The 17,865-nt window shown below is 43.2% G+C and overlaps 1 protein-coding gene across 1 annotated transcript in view; it reads left to right on the plus strand.

Annotated features, from left to right (window-relative positions):
* CDK13 (cyclin dependent kinase 13) overlaps nt 1-17,865 on the plus strand; it is a 99,635-nt gene that overhangs the window by 61,519 nt on the left and 20,251 nt on the right. The window contains exons 7-10 of the mRNA XM_069084582.1: nt 859-1,048; nt 2,528-2,584; nt 17,427-17,528; nt 17,781-17,858. Coding sequence (XP_068940683.1) covers nt 859-1,048; nt 2,528-2,584; nt 17,427-17,528; nt 17,781-17,858 — 427 coding nt within the window. The remainder of the gene's footprint in view (nt 1-858; nt 1,049-2,527; nt 2,585-17,426; nt 17,529-17,780; nt 17,859-17,865) is intronic.

The raw sequence follows: 17,865 nt of genomic DNA on the forward strand, positions 1-17,865 counted from the left end.
TCAGAGTGGTACTTAATTGATGTCAGCTTTGGTTGTAAGGAGAGGGTGCTAGGGGAGTACCCCACAGCTCTGTCTGTGGCCCTCTGAAGAGAGAAATAGCCTACTCATGTGGTAGTTGGCAGGATTAGGTTGCCTAAAAATCTTGACAGATTATTGGCAGGTTTTTGTGTTTTTTTTTTTTTATTAGGATCAGACTTTGCCCTCTGTGAGGAACTCCCAGAGTGGAGAGCCCCTCATTGTTGTGCTTTGTAACTTTGGGTTTTAGGAAGCGGCCTTGGAGCACTGAGCAGTAATATAACTTGTCTGTGGAGTCAGCCTGAGTGTGGCACATGCAGGATTTTTAACCTGTGCCTTCCTGACTCCAAAGCCGGCCCCGTGTATACTCAGCCACCTTGCCTTTCTCTATGGAATTTACTAACGGTTAAATGTAAATTCCTATACTCTGATTTTTTTTTTTTAAGTTATAAGGATGGAAATGTTCATGTGAAGTGCAAATTTAATGAATCAACAATGTAATGTTAGCTAAGACAGTTACTATTAGACTGTGTTTGTAAAAAGCATTGTTTCTAGATTGAGGGAGCTGACATTCGGCCATGCTCAGAATCAGTTTGGAGGAGAAGGATGTTGGTAAGCTGCAGGAGGGGCATCCAGAGGAGAGGGATGAGGGCAGGCAGAGGATGCCGAACGAGCAGTGCACCAGGATCAGTTTTAGAAACTGGAGAGGAGAGAGGTTGTCTGTGTGGCTAGCAGCTAGCACAGGGCTTGATGTGTGGGTGCTCACTAAGTGCTTGTGGATGGATTGCAGTGACTGCAAATTTAAATGAGTAACATTTGTTAATTCTTTTCCTCTTTTCTTAGGTGCATTTTATTTGGTGTTTGAATACATGGACCATGACCTGATGGGACTCCTGGAATCAGGCCTGGTTCATTTTAATGAAAATCACATAAAGTCCTTCATGAGACAACTGATGGAGGGTTTGGATTATTGCCACAAGAAGAACTTTTTGCATAGAGATATTAAATGTTCAAATATTCTACTGAACAATAGGTATGACTGGATTTCTTTGCTACATTTTTAGGGGGGAAAAGGTATGTTTTTTAAAGTGTCCAGTAGGACAGCACATTCACTGTTGTTACACATGATATTAGTTTGATTATAATTTTAAAGGAGGACTTTATTGCCTGATCACACACAGTCGCTGGTAGTGTTGAGTGAAGCTGATCAGAATTGAAATTAAAACATGACATTTAAAGACTTAATTCCTTGCTTTTGGGAATTACAAAATGAAGACAGAGTAACACGTGACTTGTCTTGTTGCCCAACATGACATGTACCTTGTCCTGACATAACTTTTCAAATAATAGATCTGTTACCATTTGACTAGTGAAAATACTGGTGTTTGGAAAATTACATCCTCGATGCTTTTCATTTTGATTATTGTTTGCAAAATGAAATGTCGGGTGCTACTTGACCATATTGGTCTTGGTCCTGCACTTCACACACGAGGAGGCCTCTGGGAGGCAGGCTCAAAGCTCCATTGGCCTTGTACATACTGAACTTTGGAGAAAGATAACTGTGCTGAACCTTCTGACTTTCTCCGTGGCCAGGCCTAGAAACATCTTGCTGCTTTGGGGCTCAGTATAAGGGGCTAATGAAGTCCAAGGAGAAGCTTTTGTTCTTGGGTCACAAGGAACTTTTGAGTCATTCTCAGATGACCAGTTCAGGGATACTTGCTGGGAATAGTACTCCCAGGGAATCTCCTAAATCCCTAAAATGGACCTGGGCTGGAAATGTAATCTTTGTGACTGCTTACTGAAAATCAGGGTGATTCACCCAGGTTGGCTTAAGTTCAAACCTCCCAGGGCTCTGTGGGCCTTCTTAACGTCATCAGCAAGGCCATTTGTGACTAGTATATAGCTTCCTGGCCTGTGCCTATGTCATGTATAGGGACATGATACACATTTTTCTTAATCTTCTCATTTATAGCACTCCTTCCTGGGTTGGTGTTCTCTAGATATAGCTGCTTAGTCTTTGTGAGTAAAAGAAGTAATGGAATTGATTTGACTTTTATAAAGGGCTTGAGAAGATGCTTGCTTAGATGAAAAATATTATCTTAAAATTGCTATTAATTGAATTCATCTTGGCACTAAATCTAAATTGTGTTACAGTTACCAACTTTTGAAACCTCACTGGGCATTTTTAGTGTGTGTTAGCATTCATGCTATGTCTTGGTCATGATCAGCACCGTGAGGACAGATGATGCTGATAGGAGGGAATGGGTGTAGACAGTGCTTGGGCTTTACATAAACCATCAGTTTTCTTCGTTTTGTGGTTGGGGAAAAAAAATGATCCAGATGTGCTGTTTTCCTGATTAATTTCTTTATACTCCAGTTAGTTTTTTCAAATTTGTTTTTGACCATATTTTCCTGTAGCAGTAATTGATGTTGTGTGATTTGATTTCAATGGACAACTCATAGCCAAGCTGATTATAATGAGATTCCTTATTTCTCCTCTTCTTTCCCTTAGAGGGCAGATAAAGCTAGCTGACTTTGGACTTGCTCGATTATATAGCTCAGAAGAAAGGTAAGATGCTACAAATATTGTGAACTTAGTGGCCCCATTCTAAAAGTCCTGCCGATAACCGTGTAATCCCTTCTGAGAAGCATGACCTGACTTTTCCTGCCTAAGCTTGTGAAGGGTAGCTTAGGTTGTCAGGTGGGTTTGTTAGTATAATGAATCACTCCTGGGAGTGTGATTATTTCCATTACCAAATCTTGGTAGGACCCAGCAAAACTTTGTTGCTTTGAATTCTATAAAGATTTGGTACTTCTGAAAGTTGGGAAGCTACTTATTCAAGTCAGCATAATTGTAACAGTGCTTTATATAAGATGTCAAAATAAAGTTGACTTTTCTACAAATGAAACATTTTTAAGTTGACATTTATTGCCTGCACACGTTACCTGAATGATGTTTAAATGAATAAACATAACATTTGTTGGTTGATATACTGTTGGTCCTTGTTATTACTGCAATCGAAGGTTATACGTATTCACTTGGTCTTTTACGGGATGTGACCTAAGTGTTTTCATTAGCGGTTTCCGATTTTGTGTCTGGCTTACTTTTCCTATGGACATGTTGAAGATTACTTTTGGCCTTTGACATCTGTGGAGGGAGGGTTTCCTTGTTAGTAGACAGCTCTAAACATAGGAGACCTGGGATGGGCTGTGGTTGGGGGCTTCCCCTCTCTAATCCCCCCCCCCCCATTAGTTAAATACTGAGGATATTTAGTAAGATCATGTGTTTTATTTGTGAGGTTTTTAAATTTGGTTTTAATTCAAGTGAGTTTTCCTTTTGACTTCTACAAATAAAAAGTGATTCAACATAATTTATTAATTTATTCTCAGAAATGATGTGGTTTGCAAAATAAAACTTTGGAAGGTATATAAGGGGAATGAGTTGTAAATTTTTATGTAAGCAAATGATAAACTCTTAGCTATGGAATAAATGCTTCTTGTATTGAATTTAAATCAGAGAACTTGAAGGGGACCTCTTGGAGTCATTAAATACAAGCCCTCATTTACAGACTCTAAGCTAGTTCAGATTTGATTTTAATTTCTTTTTCATTTCATATCATCAGGGAAGGCAGTTCTCCAACACAGCTTAGTGTCACCATAATTTGCATTGCAAAACTTCTTTGGTTCATATACTAGCATGCTCTTTTGTTCAACCCTCTATTTTGAATTTTACAGTTAATGAAGATTTTTAAAGGATGCCTTTTTAAACTTTTGTTAAAGTATATCTAAAAGACAGTGCCATTTTCCTGACTTAATAGAGTATATTGAGAATAATTGCATTCAGAATCGCCTGTTCTTTTGAATCTGTCTGTTCTTGGAGATTACAGAGTATTGGAGTTGGATAAAACCTTAGAGATCTTCTAATTTGCCTGCCCAGCACCCCCTCATTTTACTGATAAGTTAATTAGAGCCCCTCAGGTGGGGGCTGGGCCTGGCTCCATAGTTGGTAAAACCAGAAGGAGGCTTACCTCAGAGGTCAGCTGTGACTTGTAGAGTTAGGTCCTTCTGTTGGACTCTCTGCACTTGAGACTGGGAACCGGAGCCAAGCATAAGCACGCCCTTGTTCTGCAGCACTCTGAGATGTGGCTGCTCTGCTCGTTGTTTCCCTCAGTCTAGGGAATAGATAGGGGTTAGAGTAGGGACAACTCTGTTTCCCAGGAGGATTCCTGGACCAGCTGCCACTGCTTGGGACCGCAGAGTGGTCCAGATGCCAACAGTGAGGTGTAGGGTCCTTAAGGAACTTGCCCAGGTAGGTGTCAGGGGAGGCACTTGAACCTTGAGCCAGTCATGTTTGTTCTTAATCGACATCCCTGTAAGAATATTGTTTGTTCTCAATATTAAGCTGTATGTTCCTTGCTTGAATGGAATTCTCTTATGATTTGGTAGAGATGCAAGTCAGCCATGAATTAATTGTGATTTTCCATATGCATTGGTCTAGTTAGAAACATATATTCCAGCAGTTAGAGATGGAGCAACAATATATGTCTCACCTTTTTTCCTTTTTCAGTTTAAAATGGGAGATACCTCGGGCATGAAAAGCTGGAGGTTATAAGATGGGAGCTAAGAGTTCTGCTTCTTCTAATTACTCTCCAGGTGACTGGGCAAGTCTTCTCTGAGATTGTTTCCTTGTTGAGTTAAGTGTACCTTTGTTCAGCACTTACTCTGAGGGAGGCCCTGGGCTCGGTGCTGGAGATGCCCCCGAAAGAAGACAGCCCCTGCACTGGAGGGGCTCGTGTGTGGTGGTGGGAACCTCACAAAAATAATGTCACACGTAAAAAGATTCTTGATTATGGAGGTGGGGTCAGACAGAGCAGAATCTGGGAGGACTGGGAAGAATTGTGGATGGTTTCTTTAAGGAAGTAATGCCTGAGCTGGGTTTTAAAGGAAGGCAGGGCAAAGGTTGGGTGGGGGGTGAGGATGCCGCCGTTTCACAGATGTAGGAAGCTGTGTAAAGGGGCAAGGAAATTTTAACAGCCTTAATTTGTCAGGGAAATGACATGAGAAGAGAAGGGGGGTTGGAGCCATATTGTGGGTCTTAGAGTAGCAGATAAGGGAGTATTCTCTGTTTCTTGGGGAGTAATGCAGAAGAACTGAAGATTTTCAAACAGGACAGTGACATGAGGACATTGATGCATTAGGAAATTCATTCTGGTGGTTATACCACCCTCTCAGTTTTTGTTTGTTTGTTTGTTTTTTTTGCTTTTTGGAGGGCAGTTGGGGTTAAGTGACTTGCCCAAACTCACATGGCTAGTAAGTGTGTCAAGTGTCTGAGGCTGGATTTGAACTCAGGTTCTCCTGACTCTAGGGCTGATCCTCTATTCACTGCACCACCTAGCCGCCCCTGTCTCATAAAGTATCTTGTAAGCTATCAAACACTCTGTAAATGTGAACTTATTGGTGAAAGAGGTATGTAGCGTCTAACATTGCATTGTCTTATGTAATCTAATATAGGATCATTGATTTTAGGGAAGCACAAAATTCAACTCCAGAATGTTATATATTTAGGTAATGTAATGACTTTCTTTTTTGTTTCATCATTTCCAGAATAGAGAAACATTATATAATTCATTTTCCACATGGCAATACCTATCTTTAAGGATCAGAATAATACTTCAACATTTCTTTTTATGAACTAAATCTGAGCCAGTTTTTATGATTATTTATGAAAAGGGAAAAAATTACACATTTCCTTTAGAATGTACCTATCTTTCAAGAGTCCTGTATCACCACCTTAATTTTAAAAATAATATGGCTTCAGTTATCTGGAAAATATCCCAGTATAACTATTGAGTATGTACTTTTATTTATAGAATTCTACACTGATGTTAAATTATAATCTCATTCATTTCTTCAATTTTAAGTTGAAAATTAATGGAAATGAAAGAGGCATTTTCTGGTTATAGAAAATATTGCCCTCCTTGCCCAAGATATTTTCAGTTCTGTTTTTATTTCTATCTCATGTGCTGAAAGGCAGAAAGTTTCTGCCAGGCATGGGAAGATATTTATTGTTGACAGTTTAAAAAATATGGGGCAGTGAATCTTTCCCTTTTTTCTCTTAGTATAAGACATGAGAAATATGGAAATTTTGGAGTTTTTATTGACTTTTCCATAATTCATTGTAGTTGGTAGTCAAAGTTTAGTAATAGGCAAAAAGCTTTAGATGGCTATAAAAGCAAATTAGGAAGAAACTTAGGAAAACTAAATGAATAGGAAATGATATTAATCTCTTAAGTCTCTAATCTCTAGTTCATCCTGGAGAACAGAATAACGGGTCCCTCAAAAGACTGGAAGAAGTGCTTCAAAGGCAGCCCAGTGAGGACAGAACAGGAAGAGGCAGAAGCATTTGAAGCTTCTTTCAGGATGGTCCAAGGGAGAAGAATGTGGAGGAGCCAGAAGGGCGAAGGAACTGCTGACCCTGGAGAGGCTCCTGAAAGTCCTGGGCCTGAGTCCTCCCCAGGACTACTGGGGCCAGAGGATGTTCTCCAGGCCTGGTCAGGGGAAGGGAGGAGTAAGTGGGAAAGGCTTGTTCCCCCCTGCTCATTGGCATCATGGCAAATGGCCATGGATCCTACTGGATTAGCATTTGTGCTGCCAAGACTTGTTGAGCCTGATGGCCTTAGTGGTAAGGATGAGAACCAGTGATGCTGCCTGGCAGAACCTCCCACATGGTCTCTGGATTGTGGTGTTCAGAAGCTCCAGGGTGGGTCTCTAGAATCATGGCTGTCAAAGAATGTTTTTAGGAAACAGGATTAAAAAGATGGTTTTGGGAGACAGAGATTTAAGTTTCTAAATGATGACCCACAACACAAATATAATGTACTCTAGGCCCAGGAAGACTAGCAAAAGAATACCTTCAAATAAATAGACAAATAAAAGTATATTTGCATGGAGATTGGAAGATCTGATTAAAAGGTAATTTACTGGAAATGGAGAATGAGAACATTCCACATCTCTTCAAAGGCAAATGTCACAGAGAGTGGTCGGTATGTCATAGGGGGAAACTGTTGGTGGAGAGGCCCCAGTGATTCTATCATTGAGAAAATTTGTGAATGGCGTGAAGTGGGAGCATGGTATTATGATGGGAGAGACAAAGGATTTTAAGTGTGGGTGTATACTGTAGACCGAAATGGCCTGGGGAACAGCACTGACCAGCTGTGGTTGCATGATACAGTTGGATGGAGCCTTCTCTCCGCCTCTGCCAGAGCATCTGATAACTTTCTTGTATTGGTGACAGCTTTATTCTTCAGAAGGTGAGGAACTGGTCCTGAAGTAGTGGTAGGGACCTTGAGAGGAAGCAAGCCGTCCTAAGGCTCAGAGTCTGAGCCAGCCTCGGTTTTGAGAGAGCAGGTTTCCAGCGGGGAATGAAATCTGTCTGCAGAAATGATTGCTTAAGAAAACACCTTGTAACTTTGCTCTGTGGGAAGGGAACATTGGTACAAAATACGATTTCATTAGCAATAAAGAATTTTCTTCACATAGAGCTTAAGGATAAAGGTGAGGTAAATAATAGCAGTTTTCAGGTAGTAATTAGATTTGTTCTTTTGGTCCCAGGGAAGAGATGTAGGAGTTGTGGGAAACAGCGGAGAATCAGATTTAGGTTCATTGAAGGGGAAAATTTCCTAATAAGGATGTTTATCCCCAGATGGCAGGAGTTTTGGGGGATAGTGGGTTTCCTCTTATTAGTGAACTCAAAACGAAATCTACACGGCCACTTGCAAGGTGTGTTTTTGCAAGGTGAGTGGATACTCACCCTTCTTCGTTGTGGTCAGGCTGGAGTATTGTGATCTCTGAAGTCCCAGCTGAGATCTTGTCATTCCGTACCCTAAAATCCTGTAGGAGGAGTCAGCTCAAGGAAGATAGAATACGAGAGACAGACAGACAGACAGACAGACAGACAGACAGACAGACAGACAGACAGACCGACCGACCGACCGACCGACCGACCGACCGACCGACCCTGGATGCTCAGGAACTTACTGACCAAACTAGCGTCTTTAAAGGTCATGGATAACTTGAGAGATGAAGTCCTGTCAGAGTTATTTGAGAAAAGTCATGGCTCAGAACAAGCTGAACTTGGCAGCAACACAAAGGGAAATGACTTTTAAAAATGCCTTCTAAGGACGGCATCAGAGGAAGATAAAGGAAAGTAGAGATCTAAGCTCTGTGTGGTGGGTAAAGGGGGAAGAAGGAAAGAAGGCAGAACTACTCAGCTCTGAGAAAGGTGATCGAGCTCGTCAGCCGCATTGAATGCAAGTTGATAACTGCCTCTGCCTTCTCTTGAGGCCTTGTACTGTAATACCAGGTGTTACTCGTAGATGCTCAGAGTGCCTGCATGCTTTCTGGTGGGTGGGAATGCTCAGTGCCAGGAATACCACAGGAAGCCCAAAGAAGGGCAGGCCCTCAGATGAAAAGTCTTGGGGAAGATAGCACCAAAGGCTGCCAGGAAGTCTGAGGGTAAGGGGAAGAGGGAAAGTCAGGCAATCCTCAGACAGCCAGAGTGACCCTTCATCATGCTTGAATTCAAGGAAAGTCTCGGACCGGCTGCATGCTTCCTTGGGCCATCCCCAGAGGGTAGAACGACTTGGTAAAGTTAGTTGGGTCTTTATTTGTTCCTTGACCCCCACCCTCCCTCTAGTACTTACTGCTGGAGAGGGTAGCAATCTGAGTAGAATTTATATTTCCAGAATTGTATTTTAAAAATACTTTTGTTAAGTATCTGGAACTAGAATGTTTGAAGTAAATTAAAAGTTTAAAATTTATATTGGATTCCACATTGATGGAAAATCTACATGACCACTTGCAAGGTGTGTTTTGTATCCAATTGATGGAAAAATCTTCCAGATTTTTCTTCAGTATCATAATTAATGGCTAACCTACATGACCTAGGAATTGTAAAACTCTTTTAATGATCTCAAGTTTCTTCTGGAAACAAGGTTCCGCTTTTTTAATCCTAACACTCTGCTGGGAGGTGGGGGCAGGTGGTGCATGTTTTTGAGATTTGGAACTGAAGAACTGAAACACTATAATGCAGTACAGGGAAGAAGTGTAAGTGGAGCAGGAGCGGGCTGCTCTGTGCAGCTGTGGAGGGGCCCTGAAGGAAGGAGGGAGGGAAGACCAGATTGAGGAGGGGGCTGGCAGCCCAGCAGAATGGGAAAGGCAGGGGAGAAGTGAGAACCGTGGACCTCCATTAGTGCAAGCAGAAGTTAGCATTTGAACCTGGGTCTTTGACTCCACAGCTGCTTTCTTGCTACGCTGTCAGTGTCAGGATTCAAATGGGATCAGAACATAAGCATTTTGAACCACCTTTTCAATTTAAACCCCACTGCCAGCTTGCTGACATCCACGATGGCCTTGCAAAATTGGCACTTTGATGGATACCCTCTTCTCCTTGTGGGAAGATAGCGCCACCTTGTGGAGTTCAAGGATAGCGCCCTGAAAGATCTTTGAACCAAGTTACCCTCTGGCAACTCCGAGAGAGTGGGTTTTCAGATTTGGAGTGTTCTTGGTAAAGATACCAGAGGGGATTGCCATTCTCTAATTTATTTTACAGATGAGGAGCTTAGGCAAACTGGATAAGTGAAGTAACTTGCCCAGGGTCACACATCTAGTGTCTGGGGTCAGATTTGAACTCATGAAGATGAGTCTTCTTGACTCTAGGTACAGCACTTTGTGTACTGTGGCACCCCCTAGCTGCTCCTATGTACTGTCTTTGCTGATCTGTTTTTCTCTTGGTGTCACCGCTTCCCACCCTTTCCCTCATGACCTTCCCATTCCCCCCCACCCCCCTCCAACACTTGCATATTTTTTCCATAAATATTCCAGTCTGCTGATCAAGCAGTAGCAGCCAAAGACAGACTTGGTAAAAAGCCCCTTCTAGGCAGAGGATCTGATCAGACCACACCTGGGAGAAGCCACAGCTAGGGAGAAAAGAGCTGCTGTTTTCTCAGATCCTCTTTTTCATGAACTTGGACAGTGTTCCTGCTGCCAGTGGAAGCAGAGAGAGGGACTGAAGGAGTCCCCAGATCCATGGGAAAGGGACCATGGCACCAGGAATGGTGCTGAAGATTGGCAAGAGAAAGCCATGCTTGGCTCAGCAGGCTTCCAGGGTGTTAGGTAGCAGCTGGACAGCAGGTGGCTTAAATGGAAATATTAGGAGCAAGTGTGTGTCTGAGGGTGCATGGGGAAGGGATGATTATAAAGCCAGACATCTGTAAGACCTGTAAGTGTTAAAACTGGCATTTTAATTTAGAAGTGAAGCTTTTCAGTAAGGCCTTGTCCAAGTAGTTTCTGGTAGCCCCAGTCACCTGATTTCATTCAGGTCAGCAAACATCACGTGCATAGCTGTGCAATTTAAGTATTAACAAATAATGTCTGACCTCAAGCAATCATTAAATTTGGGAGATTGACAGTTCAGCTGTTCTTTCTGTTTACAAGCTCCCTTGAATCTAGAAATGAAAAATTTTATGCGTGTAATGGTTTTTTAATGTTTTTATTTACTAATGTTTTAAGTCGGTAAGAGCACTGTCATAGTAATAAATATGAAAGGAAAAGGCATTTGTGATTGTAATACCATCATTGTTCCAGATGCAGTCCCAATGTCAGGCTGACAAAAAGCTTATTCCAGTCTAAAAACGTCATCTTTGTGAATTTTGCTTCTAGAGGATTGTAAACCACTCTGCTTTGAGAACAGCGCTGCCTGCTTGGGAGGACTGAAATATAGGCTGCCTTTGTCTATGAATAGGCTCTTGGTGTATTTTATAGGATTGTTGTAGAATCTAGTGCCTCCCCCCCCCCCAAAAAAAAAAAAGAAAGAAAGAAAGAAAGGCAACCTCCATGTCTTCAGTTTTATCTGGCACATAAGTCAGCTGTTAGCAGTTGGTTATGAGATGCACTGTTGTCTTTCCTGACCTGTGGGTGCAGATCTGCCTTCCGCATCAGAGAGGCGGCCGAAGGAGAAGAAAACCACCGCTTGGCCCTGCTGCCACCTGGCACTTTCCTTCCTTTAGCTTCTCCAGGTGCTGAGACATGTGGAGAGTGAGTGAGGGCAGGAGCTCAGGCCCTCCTCACTTCTCCCCTAGGGGTTAGAGCAGCCATCCTCACCCCCTGCAGCACAAGTCTGAGCCTGACCCTTCCCTCCTCCAGGGCCTTCCAGACAGACAGGAACACTTCTTGTTTCAGTACCACACTTTGGTACAGGTGTGCTCCCCTGCCTGGATTGAACCACATCTTCACCTCGACCTCTTGAAATCCCTCACTTAACTCCCCCAAGGGTTCAGGTCAGAAGATGTTTTCTTCCCAAGGCTTTTCCTCCCAGTTAGTGTTCTCCCTGAAGCTGAGTAGCACAATGGTTAGAGTTAAGGGCCTATAGTCAGGAACATCCAAACTCAGATTCCAAGTACCTGAGCAATAGAGGAAGGCTGGAACAATTTGAATTTTCGTTTCCACCGATATTTTTCATAAGCATCTAGGTGCTAGGGGCACAAAGAATAACACAGTCCCCCTCCACTGCAAATCTAAGTGACAAAGCCTCCACTGGGCCCTTCCCGCTGTCAGGCATTCTTTCTCTGCCTCTTTTATCAGCTTCCTCTCTCTCCATAGTGGCTCTTCCACACCTCATCCTTCCTTAGTTGTCCCATGGCTCTTCCTTTACTCACCCTTTCAGCCAAAATTCTTGCCTCATGTTTTATAGGAAAAAAATAAGGCCATTCATCCTGAGCTCCCTCTTCTCCCCTCTTCCATCACTCAAGTGCCTTCTGCCCCTCTCATTTCACGAGATGAGCCTTACTTCTGACCTGCACTGACCATTCTCTTTGTTTGATCAATCCCATTCTTTGCCATTTCCGCTAGCAAATTTGTCTGTCTGTCATTCCTCCCTTTATCAATCCCTTATTTTCAGTCTCTCTCTCCCTCCCCCTACTCTCTTTCTCTGTGCTGGCTCACTTCCATACTACCTACAAACACGTCCCTGTCTTCCTTATCTTCAAGAAACCCTCACTTCATCCTTCCATCCCTGCTAACTGTCATCTTATTTCTCTTCTGACCTTTGTTGGTAAACTCATCTAAGGCTGTCTATGCTTTTTCCCCCTCTCACTTTGTTCTGAACTCCTTACAATCTGGCTCTCAACTTTAGGCTTTCTTCAGAGTGACCCATTTATCTCTTAATTACCAAATCCAATGGCCTGTGCTTGATCTTCATTCTCCTTGGCCTCTCCACAGCCGATGACAACGACAAGAAGAACAATGATACGAATAACTGACATTTCTGTAGTACCTGCTGTGTGCTGGGCACTGTGCCAAGTGCAAGCATGGCAGTCACTGCCTCATTTGACTCTCCAAAACCCTAGGCCAGGAGGTGGACACTTATCATCCTCCTGATTTTGCAGAAGGGATAGTGAGACAAACAGAGGTTACGACTGCAGCCATATCTGAACTGGCTGCCCTCACCTTGCACGTGGCCGGCCACTCTCTTCTCCTTGGGTTTTTGGGACTCTCCTCTAGATCAAGCCTTCAGTAACCATGGGTGCCCCTCAGGACTCTTGTCCTGAGTCCTCTCCTCTCCTCTTCTCTCTACTTGTTCATTCATCTTTATACTGATGACTCAGATCTACTCTGCTGACCTCCAGCTGCCTTTCAGACATCTCACACTGGATGCCCAGTAGATATCTTGAACTCAATATGTCCAAACTCATTATCATTCCCCCAAGACCTCCCCCTTCTCAACTTCCCTGTTACTGTAGAGGGCAGCAGGCTCACAGCCCAGGAGCCACCCTCACTAACTCTTACCACTCCCACCCCCGTATCCAAGCCATTGGCAAGGCCTGTCGATCTCACCCCTGGTGCAGGCTGGTCTCTGCTCATACCTGGACTGCTGCAGTAACCTGCTGGCAGCCTGCCTGCTGCAAGTCTGTCCCACCTGAGTCCATCATTCAGCCACCAAAGTCATTTGCCTAAAGCGCAGGTGCAGTCATGTCACTCAGTAAACTCCCGTGGCTCCCTGCTGCCTCCAGGGCCAAACACAGAGCGTTTTGCTTGTCATTTGGAGCCTCTGACTTGCCATCTCTGCTCCTCCTGGGCTCTTTCAGGTCCCAGCCCAGACCTGGCATTGGGCAGAGAGTCCTTCCCAAGCCCTCTCCATCCCTGCACCTTCTCCTGCGGTTTGCCGTCTCTCCCGCACTCGGCTCTTCTGTGTTTGGCTGAATGGTGTCTTCTCCGTGACACTGTGACTACCTTTTGCATCTTTGTATCTCCTTGACTTAGCACGGGGCCTGACATGTAGTAGCCACTGAATAAATACAGATTGATTCCAAAGAGATCACAATACTTAGAAACAAGCATGTGGATGCAGCGCCAGACCTGAAGTTCAAGTATAGAAACATTCATGAGCTGTGGGACCCCGGGCAAACCTCTCTCACCTTTGTCTCAGTTTCCTACCTGTAAAATGGGTGTATATTGATAGCACCCACCTCCCAAGGTTACATCATTTGTAAAGCACTTATCACAGTGCCAGGGACTGAGTAGGTGCCTAATGAATGTTTATTCCCTTCCCTTTGCTTTCCAAAATTCTTCCGTTACTAGCTAGCATTTGCATTGACTTATTTATGTGTGTGTTGTTTACTTTGAGTAGTACGTGAGCTCTTTGAGGGTAGACTGTTGTTTTGGTCTAGGTATATGTAGCAAGTGCCACACAGTAGGCACTTCATAAGTGAATGAAGAAGAGGCCAGTGATCTGGGGTGTATGTCGGGGGAGTGGGGGAATATCCGCCACTCTCCGCAAGTGAATGTTTGCTGCCTGATATCCATCCATGGCAATATTGTATTCATTCCACTTAGATGCCTTTAAGTACAATACAAGTGTAGTTCTTGCTATAGATCTTTTTCTGTATGGTCTCTTGTTTCACAAGCAAAGAACACACGTTTTGATGATTACTCTAACCAGGGTTGGGAAACCTGCAGCCCTCAGGCCACATAGAGCCTTTTAGATCCTTAAGTGCAGCCTTGTGACTGAATCCTAATTTTGTAGAATAGGAAGGCCGCAGGTTCCCCACCTCTGCTAGGGTTTTTTAAAATGGGGTTTTCTGGGTTAGATATATAATTCACTCTGTTTTTTTCCCCCTTAATTATTGTGTATACAGTATTACTTACGTAAAACTATCTTCCTTTCATATTGTCACTGGGTATTTGGGAAGTTTCTGTTTTAGAGCGTGAGTTCCTAATTTTGTCCACACACATAGTTGTTGTCTTCATGTGCTCTTTCATTTAAAAACAGAATCTATTAAAGACTTCTAGTTTTAGAAGGCAGTTGAGCACAATTCTTTACTCATTTAGTTTTAACACTAAAAATGGATTCTCTGTTTATTCTTTAATGTGTGGAAATAAATCATATGAGTTGGTAGAATTTGTATTAATCTTTTATTTAATTCAAATGTTTACTTTCCTTTCTAGTAAAATTGAATAGCATGAATTTTCTAGTCATTATTCATATACTAAAAAAGCAGACTTGTGTCATTGCCAATGTATTATTTTATCTAATGGTAATTTATCCTGGAATTCTTGAGTTTTACATTTGTACTTAGAACCATAGAAATAGATTAAGTAGTGCTGTAATGATGGAGGTTTGACCTCCATTTGTTACACCTTGGAAATTGTCCTCAAAAATTAGTCACTTCCTCAAAATTCCACCAGTTCTGATCGTCTGCCATGCCTGGCCATACCGTGGTCACCCCAGACATGCGCATCAAGTATCTTTTTGATGCCCAGCCCCTAGCCCACAGTTGTTTCCTTATTCTGAAATCCTGTCACATTGTCATTGCCCTGAATAGTTCTTTCTCCTCTTTCATATATTATGTGATTTTTATTTGGAGAAATAGGAAATCTGCTCAGGAAGGAACCTGGACACCCCCCACCCCCCACCCCTAGCATTGGGGTGGTTCTAGAAGAAGGAAAACATCGGCAGATCTAACTGAACAAAGCCCCGTGCACGTGAGAAAGGCCAGAGAAAGATTTAATCAACATTTTCTGTATGGAGGGCACGCCTTACCCTTTTCTCTGGAGAAGCCAGTGAAGCAGAGTGTGTTCTCACTAGACTTGGTGCTGGTCCAGCCAGGGGGTGACTTTGCCCTGGTGTGTCAGGTGTATGCCTATGGGTCAGTCACATCTGCTCACAGTTGTATCTCCCTGCCTCACAGGGGAGTTGGGAGAAAAGCACTTTGTAAGTTGTGAGTATTTCTGGGAAGCTACAGTTACTTCTGCCAAAGCTCCCCCTGGCTGGTCAGACACTAAGATTACACAGAATGCTCCTGAGGGATGAATTCTGTACTTACTTGTGATCTTGAGCAACTCATTTCACTGAGATTTGTTTTCTTATCTGTGAAATGGGAATCACTGGCTAGGCAGACACCATGGTGGGAGTAAAGTCTAGACCTGTTGATTTCATCAGTGCAGGGAGCTCTTGGGTAAGGAGACTTCCTCTGTCAATATTTATCAGGAAATATGCAGCAGTTTATCTTCTCAGAGTTGCCTAGGGTCCTTTGGACCCCCCCCCCTCCACCCTTTCTTCAAGTATGTTAGGTTGGAGTGAGGTGTGTGCCCAGGGAAATTTTCCTTGATTTCTCCTTGTGTAGGATAAAAATTACTTTCAGGGTACCAGGTTTGCTTACCGGTTCAGGACCTCACCATTCAGATTAGTACTGGAACCATTTTGGTCTTTTCAGTTTCTTAGGCAATATCAAAATCTGATTTAGTTGAGGAAACTTTGCCCTTGTCAGAATCTGGCTCCATACACAGCACCCCTTGGAGTTAGTAATAGCTAGAATTTGGATAGTTCTCATCTCATCTGATTTAGTAGTGCATTGTTCCAGCTTTGGAAGAAGGCAGCAGACTCTCAGATCCCCAGGCTTGCAGGAGGCTCTGGGCTGTCTTGTTCAGAGAGCACCTGAAGGGAGAGGCCCTGAGATGTGGTCCTGGACTTGCAGGAAGTGTATCCTCGTTCTTTGCTAAGGTGTTTATTCAGGCTACTACTTCCCTGCTCCTTCAGCCCCTCCAGCCCCTCCTCCAGCATCTTTCTCTTTCTGGTTGTCCTGCTCTGGGCAATCTCTATTTCATCAACAGTGCCACTGGACAAGCTACCACAGGAATGGTTCTGGAATCACTGGGTCTTCCTCTGAGTCAGTGCCATAGAAAAGCTCTTCACTAGGCTAACACTGGCTGGCTACGAAAGAAGTGGGAAGGGAAGAAGGAAAAAGTATTGATTCCGTGCTGTGCTCAGCTATGTGATCACAGTTACTGGACTTCCCTCAGACTCAGTTTCTATATCTGCAAAGTGGGCTAATAATTCTTGTAATTTCTGCTTCATGGGGTTGTCTTGAGGATCAAATGAGATGCTGATTAGAGAACACCTTATAAATGTCAACTTAATCAGAAGAGATCATTGAAAATTTTAAAAATGGAGACCTACTTCAAAACTTGCTGGCCATTTTCCTTCAAGATGTTAGACTGATCCATGAGCTAAATTCAAGGTGTAAACTGGTAACTTGTAGTAACATTCCAAGTTTAGTCCAAAGTGAATCAATTCCTTCAGAATTTATTGGGTGTAGATGGACTGTCCAGCTGCAGAGTTGAAAGAGAAGTTGCATTGCTTCAGAGCCATTCCCACAAGCTGCCGCCTTTCTGCCTGCAGCTTGCCTTATGTCAGGGCCTTTGGTTCAGCTGCCCTTAGAAAGGGCAGGTTTCCAGGCCTTTGTTAGCAGGAGGTATGAGTAAGGAGGAACAAACTATACTTCTCTGTTTCTGGAGAAACAGGGTTTTCCCCCTTTTACGTGTGATATTTTGTTCAGTTGTGTCTGACTCTTCGTGACTCCATTTGGAGTTTTCTTGGCAAAGATACTGGACTGGTTGACCATTTCCTTTTCCAGTGAATTATGGCAAACAAAGGTTAAGTGACTTCCAGGGTCACATAGCTGGAGAGTGACATTGGATCTGAACTCAGGTCTTCCTGATTCCAGGTCTGGCTCTCTAAGTCACTGCTGTATTTTAGGTGAAATCAATTTAGGGCATTTGTCAGGAATGAATGTAGAGCACAAGGCACCTGGGTTATCAGGGCCCTCGCTTGTCCTGCTAGGTGTTGAGGGCATTGGATCACATTCTGAACCTGTTTTTAATATTGAAATATCCAGTAGAGAAAGCTGTTGAACATCAGCACTTGTGTGTTGTGAGTGCTAGTGAAAGTGACTGAGTTTGGAGAGTTGGAGGGTAGTTTTGATGAGCTAGAATGTGCTTTATTTTATGTTGTTCTCAGGAAATCAGTCCCTGTCTATGACAGATTAGCTTTAAGAGCTATTTTCTCTGTGTTTCAGTCGGCCATACACCAACAAAGTGATCACTTTATGGTACCGGCCTCCGGAGCTTTTGTTGGGAGAGGAGCGATACACCCCTGCCATTGACGTCTGGAGCTGTGGGTAAGAAATGTTGCGTTTCCCATCAGACTTTACTCAGTTTTAAATTTTCTTTTTTTTTTGGAGGGGGTAAGGCAAGGCAGTTGGGGTTAAGTGACTTGCTCAAGGTCACACATTAAGTCCGAGGCTGCATTTGAACTTAGGTCCTCCTGACTCCAAGGCCGGTGCTTTATTCACTGAGCCACCTAGCTGCTTCAAGTATTAAGTTTTGAAGCGAAATAAAGCCCTTTGGTAATGATAATATTTGTTTTCCAGATGCATCCTCGGTGAACTCTTCACTAAAAAACCGATATTTCAAGCAAACCAGGAACTTGCACAATTAGAACTGATAAGGTAACCT

Source organism: Petaurus breviceps, unplaced genomic scaffold (assembly GCF_028583685.1).
Source record: "Petaurus breviceps papuanus isolate PSGF00001 unplaced genomic scaffold, PetGlider_PUasm1.0 174, whole genome shotgun sequence".
NCBI lineage: Eukaryota > Metazoa > Chordata > Mammalia > Diprotodontia > Petauridae > Petaurus > Petaurus breviceps.